This window comes from Schizosaccharomyces osmophilus, chromosome 2, assembly GCF_027921745.1.
Source record: "Schizosaccharomyces osmophilus chromosome 2, complete sequence".
Classification (NCBI taxonomy): domain Eukaryota; kingdom Fungi; phylum Ascomycota; class Schizosaccharomycetes; order Schizosaccharomycetales; family Schizosaccharomycetaceae; genus Schizosaccharomyces; species Schizosaccharomyces osmophilus.
Window position 1 is genome coordinate 3,473,442 of NC_079239.1, and position 17,452 is coordinate 3,490,893.

Here is a 17,452-nt window from a genome sequence, read left to right on the forward strand (position 1 = left end):
TACAGTCCGGCTCTGGTTCATATCGATTTGGATGTCTTGGAAGAGTCACGCGGAAAAGTTAACGATTATTCATCTTCTGGTGGTTTGTTTGAATCTGACTTGATCGTCTGCATGAACTTGATACCCAAGAGGTATACCCCCAAATCACTTACGGTGAGTTCGTTTGACCCCGATGCTGGTGACGGTGACAAGATTGTTCAGATTGCAATTCGCGCTATCAATACCTTTGTCCAGTCGTTGTAATCATTGATGAAATTGGTATTTTGATCAAAAGCTAGAACGGTTGGGAGTGAGGAACGTCTTGCATACTAGCTATCGAGACCATCTCCTTAAGAATGGGATGGCTTTAATAAATATATATTATATAAAGGAAAGAAAGAAACATATTTCTTTTTCCTTTTAGTCGGGGATTTTACCAGGATTACTGGCCTAGTTAAACAGAAGCGTCACTTATTCATCAACGCTAGCAGGCCCTTTTGGTTCAACCTGTTGGACCTAAAAGAAAATTTTGGAAAAGAAAGAAAAAGGAACGTTAAAAGTTGAAAGAGCCCACAGCACCCCGGATTTCCATGTTGTCTCCAACCATAGCACGAAACTAACGAGACCCTCAGATGCTTTACTGCAGTCATCGAACGGGAACTGGTCTGGTGTTTTTGCCTAGGTGCGGCCGTGGACGTTTGTTCCTGTCTGTAAGATTACTAGTAATTCAGTGTGTTCCAGTAAGGACTTTCTTGTTTACATTTTGAAGCAAACACTCTTCTGTATGATTACACCGCAATATTTCGGCCTTGACTACCGTTTATGAAGGATATGCAATTACCACGGCAAGCTATTGAGTAAAACACTAGTTTATTACGATGGAGTCTTCGTCAAAATATGTAAATAATCATTAAAAAGGGTGTTCGATTCTACTCACGAAGAAAATGAACGATACGTAAACAACGATATTGCGAGACGAATTAAAAAGATTCATGAAAGAGTGAATGAGAAAAGCAATAAAACTCTGCTGGACCCGTCTGATCCTTGCTTTTGTGAACTCGAATGCACTTGATGGACAGCAATGTACACGGATGCTCCCAAAGAAGTGGCAAACTACAAAGAAGTAAAGCATTCTCAGTAAGATCATAAATAAAAAATCAAAAGCTCAAACATTAGCGCTTTGCTCAGCAAGAGGTTGAAGTTCGATCTCTTCGTTACGAGGTGGACCATTCCTGCTAATTCTATTCTGAAAGGTTAATGAAAAATCCTAAATTAAGAATACCAAATGTACTTACTAGACGTGTAGGCACATGATCTTCAATTGCATCTGGGTTATCTGAACAAGTTAGAACAGTTGATAGAAAATAGAACCTTACGAATGAGAAGAACAAAGAAGCATATGTTCAGTACTGCCAAAACAACCAACATCGCAGCTGAATGTATATATTCAAAACCTCCTGATAATTTCAAAACGTAACCACCGACTCCATTCAAACTTATCAGTATAATTAGGGCTTTACACACAGCTGGTGCCACTTTCTTTGTTGCTCTTCCAGATTTCTTAAGAACCTTTTTGGTTGCTCTTCCAGCTTGCCTGTACCATTCCGGATAGGTTACAAGAATCACTAAAAATAAGTCAGTTGGTTGAAAACAAGAAATTGTTGACTTACTAAATAGGAAAATAAAAATGGACCCAATAGAACCGCCAGCAAGCCCGTAAAAAACATTCGTATACGGAGAAACCTTGTAACCAAAAACTATGGCTAGAAAAACAGTATTATATAAAATAGCTATAATAGTCATTATGCCTACGGAAAAGTTTTTCCACCACTCTTCATTCGTTGAAGGGTCCGACCTGGTGTTATTAACAGATTCTTGGGCGGAATTCTGAGCGGATCCATCAGCCATTTCTAAATCGATAAACTTGTTTGAAGCTAATGGATGTATTAGTAACTGTTCTTTCGTTGTTTGTGAAAGGATAGAGGTATTCGCCCTGTTTGTTGACAGTTATCGACAAGGTTATTAGTTTCAAACCCGACAAATAAATAAACAAGCATGATTCTTCCATCATGAGCCGTTCCAACAAGAACAGAAAGAATTAACCTCTCTATTTTAATTCAACAAATCTTACCTGTATACGGAGGAGGCGTACCATCTGAAGGAGACGACCGACTATCTGCCTTTTCATCATTGAGCGTTTTGGAAGAGTCATCAGAATCTGAAATAGGAGAGTACTTGTTTTTCATATTTACAATGGCAATTAGATCCCTTTAATGATACCGATTTTTACACTCTAAACGAAATCAACTAGAATCACCAAAAAAAGTCCGTAAGAACTGGCTCCAATTTTCACAGATCTGTCAAAAATCTGTCAGGAAAAAAAAGGGAATTGGATCTTGCTTAAAAAGCAAACTTCGTTTTGCAAGATTAGTTTGCTTTAAAACCAAAGATGCCAGTTTGAAAAAAATCTTGGTAGTGGCTTTTCGCATGTCTCAATTCATAAATCAGCGACATTATGTCACTGACTGGTCACAGTCCTCATTGCGATTTTTCGTAATAGTATAATCCAAAAGAGTCGTCGTTTATTACAAAATGTAAACATAGAACCAGCGTTAGAAAGAACAGTGCTAATCAGTTTGAATGATATTCAAACAGGATCGGACTTTGCTTTTTTTGAAATCCACCCAGTTGCATTTGCAATTACTAATTCTCTAGGCTTCAGGATGCCTTCGGAAAGAAACAACTTGACGACTGATACTGTATCCCGTTAAACACTATGCCAGCAGAGCCTGAAAACCAGTTCAACGATCGTAGTGACAATATTTTCAAACAACTGTCCTCTGAACATACTGAGCAATCTCCAGGGTTACGCCAGGAACCGGGTCAGTCTAGGGATGTTGAAAGCGGTGGGAGTTGATTTATACGGAAAGTAAAGCATAGTTTGTTCTTTTCGATTTTTCTCCAGCATGCTTATGCTTATCTTTGCATTTTGTTTCTTATATTCATTCTTCAAGCACTTTTTAATTACTGATTCTTATAAAATCTTTTAATTTCTAACTAATAAGGAATTTAATTATTTATTGAACCATGGATGGCTATTGCTTCCTTGCAATCACTAGTATCACTAAGTCAAAGGACCATCCCAGTCAAAACGACAGCCATGTACTTTCCATACACTAAAAAAGAAAAGTAAAGAAAAAAGCCTACAGCACCCCGGATTCCCATGTTGTCTCCAACCATAGTACTAACGAGGCCCTCAGACGCTTAACTGCAGTGATCGGACGGGAACTGGTGTTTTCGCCTAGGTGTGGCCGTAGACTCTCAACTTGAAAAGATGATGCATTTTTGTTTAGCAAATGCAGTTCATCACTGGTTGTTTGAAAGATGGGTTTTCCTAGAATGCATTCTGAGTAACGTTTTCTTCAGAAAGTATTTGCTACTATTTTTTAAAAACATTTTGTCCCTCTTACCCCTCCTCTGTCTCCTATCGATATTTATTATTATTGATGACGGAAAAGTGGTGATTCTGTTCTTGGAAATTATTTCTCATTTCCTCCTTTTTTTTTTTGCTTTTTGTGTAAGTTTCTTTCCTATTTAATACTTTTGATTTTCTTACATATTGCGCTTTTCCTTTTTTCACTTTCAGCAGAGTACAGCTTTTCTTTTTAATCACGTTTCGCTACTTCTTCACCGCATTCCATTCTTCCTTGCGTTTGTTTTTGAGTAATTTGCTTCGTGTTTTAACTATATTTATTTTTAAATTTTGAACTTTCAGTTTGTTTTATTTATTTTTTTCTTTTTTTTTTTTGTTTTTCTTTATATTTTGGTAGTTTCGCAGAGATATTTTTTGGTGTTCTTGCCAAAGTGTGCAGCAAATAATGACAAACTTGCATCTATTTTTCAGAGTGAATACATCACATTGATAATATCAAAAGTCTAGATAGTAATGTATTTTCACCTGAGCCTACTCACCTTTACCTTTTGGAAACGGATCATCAAGTGTGAAACTACATCCATATATCATAATTGCAAGTTATGTTGAAGATACAATTGCATACCTTTTAAAGATTTACAAAGTTCGGCCAGAGACATCACAATTTTAAGGTAGATTATTTTCCGGTCGCTAAAAGTGATGGACAAAAGAAAAGGTATGTCGCGAATTTTAATTCTATGTGTACACCATTTCCTTTTTAGATGAAGAAGGAAGAGATACAAGACAAAAAAGAGTTAGAGTTAGAGATAGAGATAGAGGTAGATATAGTGAATATACGGAACAGAAGTCTTTTTTCATCAAAAACCTATCTAGCATCATCATTTACCTAAGAATTTGGCGATTATCAAATGAAGATTTTGGAATAACTACAATAGCGAGACGATTCACCTCAGACATTGTGTAGGAGTTGATTCATTTCCAGGTTTTTAATATTTGAGATTTATGTACTACTAAAAAATACAAAGGGGGGAACTTTTGTCCTTTCAGCATAAACTGACACCAATTGGAAATAACCACTTGTTTCCGATAGAACATATAGAAGGGAAGCTAGTTTGATTTAGCTAGTATTTAGCTAGTATAAAGCGGAATTAGCTGAATTTAAAACTGGACTGAGACTTCTCATTTCCTTTTCTTTTTTAGTGATCGCATAAGCTCGACATGATTTATTTATTATTATTAAATTATAAACGTGTTCATCAGATGGAATCTCATAGATATAAGAATGCTTGTCAAGCGGAAATAATAATTTTTTTTCTAGCAATATTTTCTGCAATTGGAATTACGTTTCTAGCAATGTTTTCTGCAATTGGAATGACTTTTACTACTTGCATAGTTAGATACGACCAATCTTCAGAAAGTTGGGCCAGATTCAACTTGCAGTTTGAAGGTTACGACATAAGTTACATACCTTTCATAAAGATAGCTAACGCAGGTATTTGTTTGTATCCTGTATTTTCTCTTTCTGATGGTTTCCATCTGTAATTCCTAAATCATGCCAAGGGATTCATTGAAGTCTCAAAAAAAGAAAAGATTGCAAGAGATTACTAAACCGGCTATTAAAGTTTAAAATTTAGAAATGAATGTAGACCTTTACTGGTAATGAGGTTGTCAAGATTGCTACCAATACTCCTCAGGACAATGCTACAGAGGCTGACTTTTTGGGTTACAATTACTATGAATGGTGTGGTGACTCTAACTTGTATGCTTCCGGTTATGCTGCTCGTACAAATGAGCTCCAAAATATCACTGTTCCCATCTTTTTTTTCTGAATTGGGCTGCAACATCATTCACCCTCGTATCTTGACTGAAGTTGTCCAGGCGATATACTCCAAAAACATGACTGACGTTTGGAGCGGAGGTATTGGCATCCTATCTTTGATGAATCCTAGTCATGAAATTTTATTTATTTTAAAAGAAATTGATTGTTTTAATGTGATTTTAATCCTTCTTTTCTAGTCTACATTGCGAAACTCTACTTTAAGACTATAGAAGCCCACCAAGGAATAAAACAGTACCACCACCATTCATTCATGTCTGAATATGATGTACAATTGACACCTTCAAACACAAATATAAAATAAAGAAGACTAAACTAAACCGTTATATGGAATATTATGGGCTCTCTTCTTGAAAGCAAGTAATCCAAAACTTGTGGACCAACCGTTCTCATCGAGTAACCGAGCCAATTCTTTTAACACTCCTTTTCTAGATAAACTCAACCTGTTTCAGAAATAATAAAATTTGACGGGCTACAAGTTGCGAACATCAGACAGGCGAGATTGAATTCGATATTGCTTTGAAGACCGAACTACCGAGTTTCAAATAGCCTTTGCGTCATAACGGTTCGTGAGTCATCCATGTATATTATATATATAGCTGCATGCGATGGACAACGATTGATCAGCGAATTTCACCCATCCTTTGCTTTGCTTACCAGTTCCCGCTATGGATATTGAAGATTATAATACCATTTCGAATTACAACAGGGATTATGACAATTATATCTTGCCAAATAAGAAATCACGAGATGCAGTCGATGCTCACATAGATATACAAGCCGTTACTTGGGCTATTATTAGTATGGTGATTGACATGTTAGGTGACCAGGCAAACAAGTGGAAGTATCGAATTGAAGGAGAAAACAACCATGTTAGCGTTTGGCCTACTGAAGCAGGCATCAACAGAGATACCATAAGCGACTTGGAGGATTCTGCTAAACATAATCTTAGAATACGTGGGTTCCCCATATTAGAGCCAAAAGATATAGAAAACCGCTCTGACGAAGAACCAAGTCAAAGCGAGGGGCCCCTGACCGCTATTTCTGATGCTGTTTGTCTAATCTGCGACTGCTGGCTGGCTTATACCACGAAATTAGGGTTAATAAGAAGTGGAAACTTTATCAAGAATAAAGAATGTAAAGACAGTGCCCGTGACTTAGAATTATGGCGTTTCCGTAATGATCACAACAAAACTGGAATGGAAGATGGAGAGATGTTTACCAACATACTAAAAGAGTAAGGGATCACTAGTCATCTTCATGGCTCAATATAGCATTTCTATCTTTTTCACAGTGTCCATTGATTACGGGAGGTGTCATATCCAGGACTCTATAATTATAAATGTCGATCTTATTATGCATATAACTGTCACAGGCGACGTCTCACTCGTTGTGAGAATAAGTATTCAGAGGAAAAGATGTATGTAATAACAATTCAGTAAATTGTATGTTTGACTTTCAATTGGATGCTTTTGGTACTACTTGAATTGAATAGCAATAGCTCCCAGGGATCTGATTCACTAACAAAGTGTTATGAACAATCTATTTAGCTAGATCAGTCAAATCTTCCTATCTGAAGAGTTGAGCTCTCAATTAGAGGTATACATATATATCTTTCTAGAATTAGTAAGCTCCTTTTCAGCCTTTTTTTTAGATTTTCAAAGTTTTCAATCGCAAAAATAAACATTTACTTTATGTAATAACGCATTTGATAATACAATGTGATTATTGTATCAAAATAATAGTAATATCGTATACCATTTATGACAATGACGCTAACTTATCCTCATAACAAGTGAGACCCAACCTGTGACAAATCCCTTCAACAGCTTATATAATCGTAAATGGTCGCTTATTCAGGATAGGTTACTACTCTGCTTCATAGCTAGATAGCTAGTGTTAAGTGAAAAGCTGCTCATCGTCTTTGCCTCATTTCACTTATATTTAAGAATCAATCTTGAGAACAACCTTACCAACGTGCTTTTGACTCCATAGGTAGTCATAAGCTTCCCTCAGCTGTTCAAAGGGAAATACCTTGTCAACGAGAGGGTGAATATCGTTTGCCTCAATACAAGCAATCATGTCTGCAAACATGTGGACATGTCCAACAAAGATACCACGGATGATGGCATTCTTGTTGAGAATTTTGCCAATCAACGAGGTGACATTAAGGCTGGCACCTTCTTGAGCAAGGAAACCAATCGAGCTGATGACTCCGCCTAAAACCAAGACATCCAAAGATTGACCCAATGTTTTTTCACCGCCGACTTCGACGACATGATGATAACCAACATTGTCGGTAGCTTCCAAAGCAGGTTTGGCCCATTCGGGGTTCGTCTTGTAATTGATCAAGTTGGTAGCACCCAAATTCTTGGCAATTTTCAGTTTCTCATCGGAAGAAGAAAGTACTGTGGTACGAGCACCAGCAGCCGCGGCGAATTGGAGAGCAAAGATGGAAACACCACCAGTACCCTGGATCAAGACATTTTGACCCGGTTTCAATTTATCCTCGCAACCAAACAAGGCGTTCCATGCGGTCACGGCAGCACAAGGCAAAGTGGATGTCTCTTCGAAGCTCAAGTTCCTAGGTGCATGATTCAGGGCATGAGCAGGGAAGAAACCAACTTTGCGGAAAGCACCGTTCACAGTACCACCCAAGGCACTACCATAGCCGTGCTGGGTTGGTTTTCCGTCAACGTAATCAGCGAAGAAATTGCAAACCACTTTGTCGCCAGGCTTATATTCATCCACATCACTACCGACCTTTTCAACAACACCGACACCATCAGAGCCGGGAACTACCGGAAGATTCAAATGAAGAGGATACATGCCCTTTGTAATAATCAAATCTCTGTAATTGAGAGAAGCCGCCTTGAGATTTACCTGAACCTCATTAGGCTTAAGGGATTGAACTTCCTTGGTGTCTTCGATCTTGAGTTGATCAAAGCCACTCTTAGTGTCGCTAACTACGTATTGCAATGGCATCTTAAAACAGTCCACTTATCAGTTTAAATATCCTATGATGGGTATTTTCTTTGATTGTGTAGCTTTTTGGTTTGTTTAATATACATAAAATGGTATTTATATCATTGTGAGGTTTGAAATTTTCGTTTGCTTATATAACCTCCGTTTACGTATTTAGTAAGCTTGGCTCGTTTCTTACTAATTAGGCATTCGTCCACTATTTTAGTTTTGAAATTTTTCTTTCGAGTACGATTGAACACATTGGGAATTTAAGTGATCATCGGGGAAAGCAAATATTGATTTTGAACATATGTTTTGAAAGGTATATGTACAACATGGATTGAAAAAATGAAGCAAGAATTGAGATGGGCCGTCGCTTTGAAAGTCTAACTGAAGTGCAATGAAAGCGATGAGTTCGTTTGCGAAGCTACGTTCAATTCAATAAAAACAAACATATTGCTGGTAAAACGAATTTTAGATATTACGTTTGTCCAAGAAAAGACGTAAAACCATTGTCACGATAATGTCAGAGCAAGCTCTAATATTACTTTAAAGTTTTGATTCTAATTACTTTATAGAGTATATTACTCTATATCAACGTAAACAAAGTGGGAAAACAGATTGATATTTGTGGTGTAATCATAATTATTGGAAGAGCAGTTGAAGCGATCGATTCCAGCTTCGCGGCCAGGGCGATTTGCCCAAATAGTGAGAATATTGGTGACAGATGTAAGATTCTAGAGCCCGCACGAGTTTTCTAATGTCACTGGGACATCAACTTCAATATGGTTACTACTTTTTTCAATATGAAAGTGAAAGTTGGCAGTCTTTTTCGTCGTTGGCTTACATCTTTGGCATAGCTTTTTCACTTTCTTGCTTCCGATGAGAACATCTTATATTTTAGCAGCATTGGAAGGGGCCGCAGTAGAAGAAGAAGAAGAAGAAGAAGAAACAGGATTATTTGGAATTGCAAGGGCTGTAAAGCCAATACACTTGCTATTACCATTTTCTTTCCCAAAAAAGACAGAGTAAACAGAGGAATTTTCTTCGATAGGACAAGCTACGGGGTTTTGTCCATGAAGTTCCAGAGCATAGCCAGAAGCAATGCGTTCTCCAAAATCAAATCCAAAAATGGAACCCTCATCATTACGTTGAAAGTATAACGCACTGTTATCGCCAAGGTGAGCAGAAAATCTTTCATGGAGTAAATAAGTATCTGCTAAAGTAAATTTGGCCGCTTCAGTTCCATTATCATAAGGATCGAGGTAGACGTTATTGTTGTCACCAACATAAAAGGAATGGAAATGAGCGTTAGCGTTACCTGAGCGGAGGCTCATTACAGAAAACTCTTCATTCTGTTTGATATCAGAACGGTCGGTTAGAGGAGCTGCAAGAGAAGAAATTGGGCTACAAGCTAAAAGGGAGAATAAGGCAGAAGAAAGAGAAACGGAGGAAAACAATTTTACCTTAGAAAAGGCAGACAATTCTTTAGAGTGTGGAAAATCAAAGATGAGGGCAAAAAAATGAAAAAATGAATGAATAGATGGATAAGACAGGCAAGACAATCTAATGTTTACAAAGGATACTATAAAAAGTGAACGATATAAAAGTGAAGGGAATGATGCAAAGTAAAAATAAAAAAGCTACTGTTAATCTTTTCAAAAGTACCTGAATCACACAATGATTAAGACTTTAATGTTTTCCAAACTGATGATTGTGGTTTCAAATGATGATGAGGAGAGTGTCCTATTTATAGCAAGTCCATGGCCGTTTTGCAGTCCCTTCCAGAATCATAGAATCATGAAACGACAGACTGAAACCCATTGTCACAAGTTTTCCCTTCTCCTCTTTCGAACGTCTTCACCTCGTCATTTTATCGTTTTCTCAAGTTGCTACAGGATGTAAACCAAGCGTACTATGTGCAATTGTCGGAGTGGGTGTTGTCCTATATGTCACTTCTTGATAGCCGACCATTTAACCTTTGATTTGATTGAGGAAAGAATATATTCGATTTCTACTAATAAACATCTTGAGCTTTCTCGGTATATAATCGGTCGCGTTGCTCATGTCTACAAAACAACTCCACATTTGTTTATTACATTGCCAAACGAATTTGCCATTATCTCGCACCCTGTCTTAGTAACGAATGTAAAAGTGAAACTCAAATGAAGTAACCGAAAAGTCATTGCATCGCACCTGGGAAATGTTTCATACCGTTCAAGGTCATACATCTAACTTTGAACATTTCATATCTGAGCATAAATCTCTTTAATTTTCTTTCCTTTCCTTTTGTTTCTGTTTTGTTTTGTTTTGTTTTTCTTTTCTTTTGTTTCGTCGGAGTTGTAAAACTCCATTTCCTTCTTGGATTCGGTGAAATCATGGGACTTTTCGGTCATATTGATATCAGTTCTTCTTTTATTCCCGGAAAACTAGGTTTCGGTATGGACAGACATTCTATGTCCCAAGGTTTCGCAAAGCGTCTGTCTAAAATGGGTACGCTCTTGGCTGTGCCCAAGTTTGATTCAATGCAGGTGAGATAAGTCAAAGTTATTCAGCCAGGGAACGTTTGACTTGGTTGTTGTTTTCGTTTTTTTTTTGTATGATTTTCGTTTGCAATAAATGAAACAATTGAATATAATGATTACCACATACTTCAACGAAAACGTTGATGAATGTTGTTGCCATGGTTGAAAGACTATGAAAAGAGCTCTATTGTATTGAAATCCATTGTATTTCTCGTAATCTAAAAGAATCTAAAAGAAAAGTTGTCTGAGAGGGTTAGGCACCACTCCATTGATCTGATTCAGTGGTCTCCTGTACAAATTTGCAAGAGACACTTTACAAAAATGGGGTTACGGATATTACTTATATGCCTTTCATCATGCAGCCTACAAGGAGGAATCCAACGAGGTTGAGATGTGCAAAACCAATGGGACGATGCTGAAAAACTTTGTGCTTGGTCTCGAGAAGAACAATGATAGGTCCTTTCAGGAGAGTTGTGTTAAACCTGGTTGAACTATTTTAGTTTTCGATCATATCGTTCAATTAAATGATGAAGAATTGAACTGTTAAAAGAAAACAAATAAAAATCAACTACCTTTTTTGCCTCCTTTCTAATTGTCCTCCAAAAGGGCTACTACTTGTATTTACGATTTCAGCCCAACTATTAGGTAGAAAACAAATATAAATAGCGAGATTTGTTTAAAAAGAAAGAAATCAAACAAAAAGAGAAGGAATAGAAAAAGAAAAAGAAAAAAGCCTACAGCACCCCGGATTCCCATGTTGTCTCCAACCATAGTACTAACGAGGCCCTCAGACGCTTAACTGCAGTGATCGGACGGGAACTGGTGTTTTCGCCTAGGTGTGGCCGTAGACATCGATTTGCTTTGTAAAAACAACAAGAGCAGTTTGTCTTGCTGTAGTTTTGTCTTTAACATTGTGTGTTGGCCTGCTATCCTTTAAGATCCAATTCGACTCGGCTCTATCTTTGGTTATTTTTCATGGCTGAATGGAGAATGATTTGTTTCATTACAAAATTGGTAAAGTGCAACACTCGGATTGAAAACAAACTGTTTTTCCCTGTTCTATTGATTCATATTGTGCTAGACCATCACCACCACCACCACCTAGGAAAAGGAAAGCTGGACGAATAAAGTTGGAATATGCGAGAACGTTCGTTACTTTTCATCATACAAAAGAGGAATAGATGATTTTTCTAGAGGTATCGAGAATGACGAGGGAAGCTAAGCTGTAGTAGTAAACAAAAGGATTCATGGAAAAAAGAAGCAAACAAAAGAAAAGAAAAGAAAATGCTATTTTCTTATTCAGATTGAAAAGAAAGAATCAAAAAATGACAAGAGAGATGAATGAATTGCACGGAAATTCGTGGAATCCCGGTGGTGGCCAAGTGGCCAGGCCAGCAGCATCTAGAAAGTACTAGGGCTCTTAAGAAATGATCGACCCATCCTTGTGTTCAAGTATAAATAAGAGGCAAGTAGAGGCAGTTCAACAACATTGACAAAAAAGAAAAAGAAATTAGGATTCTTTGATTGATTGTTATTTGAAATTAACAAGCGCTATTTACAATGTCTCTTCAACCTTTCTTCGATTTATACCCATTTCAAGACGGTCTTTCTGACTTTTTGAGTTATTCTCCTCGTGTCCAACGCCAGAATCGTGTTGGCGATTTGTCACCTGCCATTGATGTTCACGAAGGCAAAGACACGGTTGCTGTTGATGTAGAACTTCCTGGTGTCAAAAAGCAAGACGTACAAGTTCATTACGACGAAGGAAAACTTACCATTTCTGGTGAATCTGTGAATGAGCGCAAGAGTGAAAGCGACAAGGGAAACCAAAGATGGTCGGAACGTCGCTTTGGTTCCTTCTCCCGAACAATCACCATTCCAAACAAGGTAGATGCCGATCGCATTGAAGCTCAATTCAACCACGGTATTTTAAGCGTTGTCTTGCCCAAGATTGAGGAATCTCGCTCCAAGAAGCAAATCGCCATTCACTGAATCTGAGACCGAATTGGAAAAACTTTGATGGAGCAAAAGCAAACCGATTGACATGTTTACGACCATTATGTTTTCATGATAATTTAGCATTGGCACTTTTGATGACAAATAATCTGTGAATAATTAATATATAATTTAGAGAATGAATATAAAAGATGTTTATGGATTTGAACTTGAACTTGAATTTGATAATGAAAGGTACTTTGTATAGTAGAACCATAGAAGTGGAAAACAACTGTAACTCTTTGAATCGTTATATTACGCTGATTCCTGTACTTAGTTACTGAACGACTTTTTCGAAAAGAACAGAGATCCTACCTCTTCCAAAATAGAAGCCATAAGGCATGCTATGATATTCTCAATGATAGTTTGAAAAAAGTAAAGGTAAAGGTATAGGTAAAGATAAAGTCAATAAAAATACAGAATATAAAAAGAAAAAGGAAATCTCGTTTCGTTTATGCTCGTTATGTGAATGCATGGTTTAGAATCGACGGTATCGCTGTTTTTTCTTTCTTTCTTTACATATTTCTTTACATTAAAAGATAAAAGAAATAGTCGTCGGTTAGTTGTTGATGAATCACGAATTCAATTCATCGTTTGGAGTATTATGACTCGTATCGTGACTTATACTTGCTCGGGCTGAGATCAACCCAAACGAAAAAGGAAGGAATTCATTGGAAAAAAGTACTTGGCAACTTTATAAAACAGTATGAATGACTCAATGGCAAGATTAGCGGTTTTATTTTTATCTAGCGACCGCTGTAGCCAGAATGTATATGTAATCATCACTATGAAAATAATAACTAAAGTGGAATCGTAGCAGCAATGGTTTCCTCAAACTCATTTAGAGGCCCAGCATTGCATACAGTACGACAGTACGAGATAGCTTGGTTTGGCTTGGGCTAACACAGCATATGACAAAGTGAAATCTCGTCAGAAAACAAGATATTCCAAATTCAATTCAATTCAATTCCATTCATAAAAACATTGAAAAATGAAAACTGCTATGCTTTAAAGACAAGGGCATTCATTCATACTCACATTTATTCTCATTGGAAAGCACGGTACGGTACCATTTTAACATTGCACAAAACACTCGGCGAATAAATAAGATGGCATTCGACAAATTGTAGGTAAACAAACACTTGGATGTAGACAGGTTTGAGAGAATTCCAAGAATTTTATCAGCTAAATGAAACAGCACTAATCTTGTAACGATGCGACCGTTTGGTTTGCGGGCAAAAATACACTACACTACCTGCGATACAAAACACTTGGGTTACATTTGGTTATTGAGTATATGGATTGAGTTGCAATGGGATGCGTATATCTGATGCACTTGGAATTATTTATTTTTTAATTTATTTTTTTTTATATAGTTTTGTGTCTAATTCCATGGCAAAGAACTCTGAGTTTGTACTTGTAATTGACTTTGTCTTGGTCTTGAGAGAGCTCTTGCGTGTCTACTGAAACAGTTGATTGTATGAACTTGATTCTTTTCTTGGTGAAACATTGAAAAAGAGAGGAATTGTTTCAATTCAATTGGATTCAATATAAATTAATTCCATTAAGTTAAGTTATGTTTGGCTTAACTTTTTAATCATTGTTTTTCGCGTTGAATTGAGACTTTTTTTCGCTGATTTTTATAGACAGAATTTTTCTCATAATTGTATTTATTCCATAGTATTGCATTCTATTCTAACTATTTTTTTTTGGGTGATTCGCACAGTAGTTGTCGAAAAAATAAACAATTTTTAGACTTTCATGAACAAAAACAACAAAAAAAAGGAAAAAAAAACACAATTACAACAAACGGGATTTGAATGTTTCTGACTGCTAGACGTCGAGTAATTCACGAATTTCGATTTTCTAAAAGCTAGGATACAAAATACACATTACTGTTCCGTAAAGCTATAAGCCACTATGCCCTAGTAGTGTAACCCAAGCTGTGGGTAAAGCTGTGGATCACAGTAAGGTGTGCAGTAGTTGCTGTATTTCACGGTACACTCTTGTACTCAGAAACACTTAGTATAGTATGTCGGACTTGCAACCGACCGCCAGATATCCTTGACACCCTTGGGCCCGTTAACGCCATCCGTCAAAGATAACATAGCATGACAAAGCATACCTGTTAGCATGTCCCAATTATGTAAATAGCATGACAAAGCACCATCCTTCCAGCTTGGCATAAATACCCTAAATCCTTCACTCATTGCCATCCTACCTAAAATCGCTATATAGGAAACCCAAACTACCAAGTCTCACCCGAGTAACCCAATCCAGTACAGACTATATCGAGAATATCCATCATGTCCGTGCCGGCACTTCCAGCTACCCTCACACCTGCCCTAAGCGGCCGCGACGCCGTCGCTGATGCCCTCTATCGCAGCGTCATGGCCTTAGACACAGCCGACGATGCTCTCTTCAAATCTGCCTTTACCACTGATGCCGTCTTGGACGTCAACGGTACCATCATGGAAGGCTACGATGCCATTTACAGTCAATGCTACGCCATGCTCACCAAATTTGACACCAACCACTTCCTTTCCAACATGCGTATCAACATCATAGAAGGAGACTCGAAGGCTCAGGTGACATGCTCTGCTCTTTCTCAACACTACCGTGGTGGAGAGGGCATGAATCCCGGCTCTGACTTTCTGCTTGCTGGTGGATTGTACTAGGTGGAGCTGGTTAAGGATTCTGGAGACGGATTGTGGAAGATGAAACACTGGACGCTAAAGTCAACTTGGGGACAAGGTGACTGGGGCATTCTTGGCAAATAGATTAGACGCTACAGAGCGAGATCTATGCAGTTTGTTCCATACGTTGGTGTTTTGAAATTTAGATTTAGCTTCCTTTTGCTCAACCTTGGTCCTTTGTGGAACTCAATGGAGGATGCTGGGTAATATACAATGCGTTTTTTTTTTTTTCGTAGCTTGACTCTTTATAACTCAATGCAGCCTGTCATTACTTACTGCAAAGAAAATATAAAGGAGTTCTTGTTCAAAGAAGGATCGTTTTTTTTTCGTTTTTTCGCTTTTCCGTCAGACTTGTAATTCGGTGAAATCACGGATGTTTTTCGATCTTATTAACACCAGTTCTCCTTTTTTTCCTAAAAAATAAGTTTGGTTTTAGATAGACATTCTTTATGCCCAGTACTTTGGTATATCTACAGTCGGAATCTTTTTCAGACTGGGGGATTCAAAATTGCTGAATACAATTTAATAATTTTAATTTTTAAATAAGATACAAGACAAAAAAATCCATAATTTGAGAATCAGATTGCAATATGATTGAAAAAAAAAAAAAAAACTAAAAACAACTACCTTGCTTACCACGCTGTTTGTAAATGACAAATGGAAAAGAAGGTAACACATACAAAGAAGAATGTCTGATAAATGATGTTAGTTTCGTACAAAAGAGGAATATCTGATATATGATGTTAGTTTCTAGAGGTATCTAGAACGGCCACTATAACAAGGTAAACAAGCCAAAAAAATGCAGATTATCCATGAAAACAAAAGCGAAAATTATAATAATAGTTAAAACTAATAAAAAGAACAAAAACAAGCAAGAAAGAAGTAGAAGGAACAATGTCGAAATCTCTAGAAGGACCAAGAGGTGGCAAGTCATCACAAATCTGGAAAGTACTAGGTCGCTTATAGAAAGTTTGTTATTTTCAGTAGTTCAAGTATAAATAGGAGTGAAGTAGAGGAGGTTCAACAACATTGACAAAAAAAAGAACAAGAGTTAATTTTATAGTTTATTTTCAAGTGTGAAAACAAGCGCTATTCACAATGTCTCTTCAACCTTTCTTCGATTTATACCCATTTCAAGACGGTCTTTCCGACTTTTTGAGTTATTCTCCTCGCGTTCAACGCCAGGATCGTGCTGTTGATTTGTCACCCGCCATTGATGTTCACGAAGGCAAAGACACGGTTGCTGTTGATGTAGAACTTCCTGGTGTCAAAAAGCAGGACGTTCAAGTTCATTACGACGAAGGAAAGCTTACCATTTCTGGTAAATCCGTGAATGAGCGCAAGAGCGAAGGAGATCGAGGAAACCACAGATGGTCTGAGCGTCGCTTTGGTTCCTTCTCTCGAACTATCTCTATCCCCAGCAGGATCGATTCCGATCGTATTGAAGCTCAATTTTCCAATGGCATTTTGAGTATTCTTCTGCCCAAGGTAGAGCAATCTCGCTCCAAGAAGCAAATCGCCATTAATTAAGCTAAAGGGCTAGCGGTAATGAGTTTATGATGATATGATTGTATTCTAATGAGAATTTATAATGGCATAATATTATGATTTTTAATCTAGTTTTTTGACATTTTTTATGAATATTTATCAACTTTAAAAGGTTACTCATTTCAATATTGTTTATATCAAGTAGCAGTGTGATAAAAATAATGTAAGCTATGAAATCTAAAATCCAAAATCTGATTTGTTTCACCGTTATGACTCTTATGGTTCGTATCCTATTGTAATGTAATCTTGAATATTTGATAGCTTCATTGGTGATGATAGTAGACGGTTCGGTTCAATTTCAGTTTGCTTACTGTATAGCATAGCAGTTCAATTCAATTGGGGTAGGTTGCAAATAAATATATCTCTCTATTCGTCCCATTATTTTCATATAGCTGTTAATAACCCTATCTGTATGGTTCTAAGCTAGACGACTAGTTTCCCGTCTCCTCCTTTTAGTAAAGTAAATTAGATATAG

At 37.2% G+C, this 17,452-nt stretch overlaps 7 protein-coding genes and 2 non-coding genes across 9 annotated transcripts; 5 read left to right on the forward strand and 4 right to left on the reverse strand.

Annotated features, from left to right (window-relative positions):
* Positions 1 to 1,144: 1,144 nt before the first annotated feature.
* On the reverse strand, positions 1,145 to 2,225 carry wtf35 (wtf meiotic driver; the record flags this gene model as incomplete). Its single annotated transcript, XM_056182859.1, has 5 exons — positions 1,145 to 1,225; positions 1,275 to 1,315; positions 1,356 to 1,604; positions 1,650 to 1,913; positions 2,111 to 2,225. The coding sequence occupies 5 exons, from the start codon at positions 2,223 to 2,225 to the stop codon at positions 1,145 to 1,147; spliced, it is 750 nt and encodes a 249-aa protein (XP_056037760.1).
* A 954-nt stretch (positions 2,226 to 3,179) lies between these two features.
* On the reverse strand, positions 3,180 to 3,294 carry SOMG_10088. The gene has a single exon (XR_008803621.1). It is a non-coding gene; the product is annotated as a 5S ribosomal RNA (ribosomal RNA).
* Positions 3,295 to 4,964: 1,670 nt separating this feature from the next.
* SOMG_04073 (1,3-beta-glucanosyltransferase) lies at positions 4,965 to 5,241 on the forward strand (the record flags this gene model as incomplete). The annotated part of the gene is made up of 2 exons (XM_056182860.1): positions 4,965 to 5,033; positions 5,059 to 5,241. The coding sequence occupies 2 exons, from the start codon at positions 4,965 to 4,967 to the stop codon at positions 5,239 to 5,241; spliced, it is 252 nt and encodes an 83-aa protein (XP_056037968.1).
* Positions 5,242 to 5,917: 676 nt separating this feature from the next.
* Positions 5,918 to 6,490, forward strand: SOMG_04074 (uncharacterized protein; the record flags this gene model as incomplete). The annotated part of the gene is made up of 1 exon (XM_056182861.1): positions 5,918 to 6,490. One exon carries the CDS (start codon positions 5,918 to 5,920, stop codon positions 6,488 to 6,490), a length of 573 nt encoding a protein of 190 aa, XP_056037447.1.
* A 703-nt stretch (positions 6,491 to 7,193) lies between these two features.
* Positions 7,194 to 8,234, reverse strand: adh8 (alcohol dehydrogenase; the record flags this gene model as incomplete). The annotated part of the gene is made up of 1 exon (XM_056182862.1): positions 7,194 to 8,234. One exon carries the CDS (start codon positions 8,232 to 8,234, stop codon positions 7,194 to 7,196), a length of 1,041 nt encoding a protein of 346 aa, XP_056038323.1.
* Positions 8,235 to 11,469: 3,235 nt separating this feature from the next.
* On the reverse strand, positions 11,470 to 11,584 carry SOMG_10089. Its single transcript, XR_008803622.1, has one exon. It is a non-coding gene; the product is annotated as a 5S ribosomal RNA (ribosomal RNA).
* A 714-nt stretch (positions 11,585 to 12,298) lies between these two features.
* On the forward strand, positions 12,299 to 12,730 carry SOMG_04076 (hsp16-like protein; the record flags this gene model as incomplete). The annotated part of the gene is made up of 1 exon (XM_056182863.1): positions 12,299 to 12,730. The coding sequence occupies one exon, from the start codon at positions 12,299 to 12,301 to the stop codon at positions 12,728 to 12,730; it is 432 nt and encodes a 143-aa protein (XP_056037448.1).
* A 2,309-nt stretch (positions 12,731 to 15,039) lies between these two features.
* Positions 15,040 to 15,411, forward strand: SOMG_04077 (SnoaL-like domain; the record flags this gene model as incomplete). Its single annotated transcript, XM_056182864.1, has 1 exon — positions 15,040 to 15,411. One exon carries the CDS (start codon positions 15,040 to 15,042, stop codon positions 15,409 to 15,411), a length of 372 nt encoding a protein of 123 aa, XP_056037452.1.
* A 1,116-nt stretch (positions 15,412 to 16,527) lies between these two features.
* On the forward strand, positions 16,528 to 16,959 carry SOMG_04078 (hsp16-like protein; the record flags this gene model as incomplete). The annotated part of the gene is made up of 1 exon (XM_056182865.1): positions 16,528 to 16,959. The coding sequence occupies one exon, from the start codon at positions 16,528 to 16,530 to the stop codon at positions 16,957 to 16,959; it is 432 nt and encodes a 143-aa protein (XP_056037937.1).
* Positions 16,960 to 17,452: the final 493 nt, after the last annotated feature.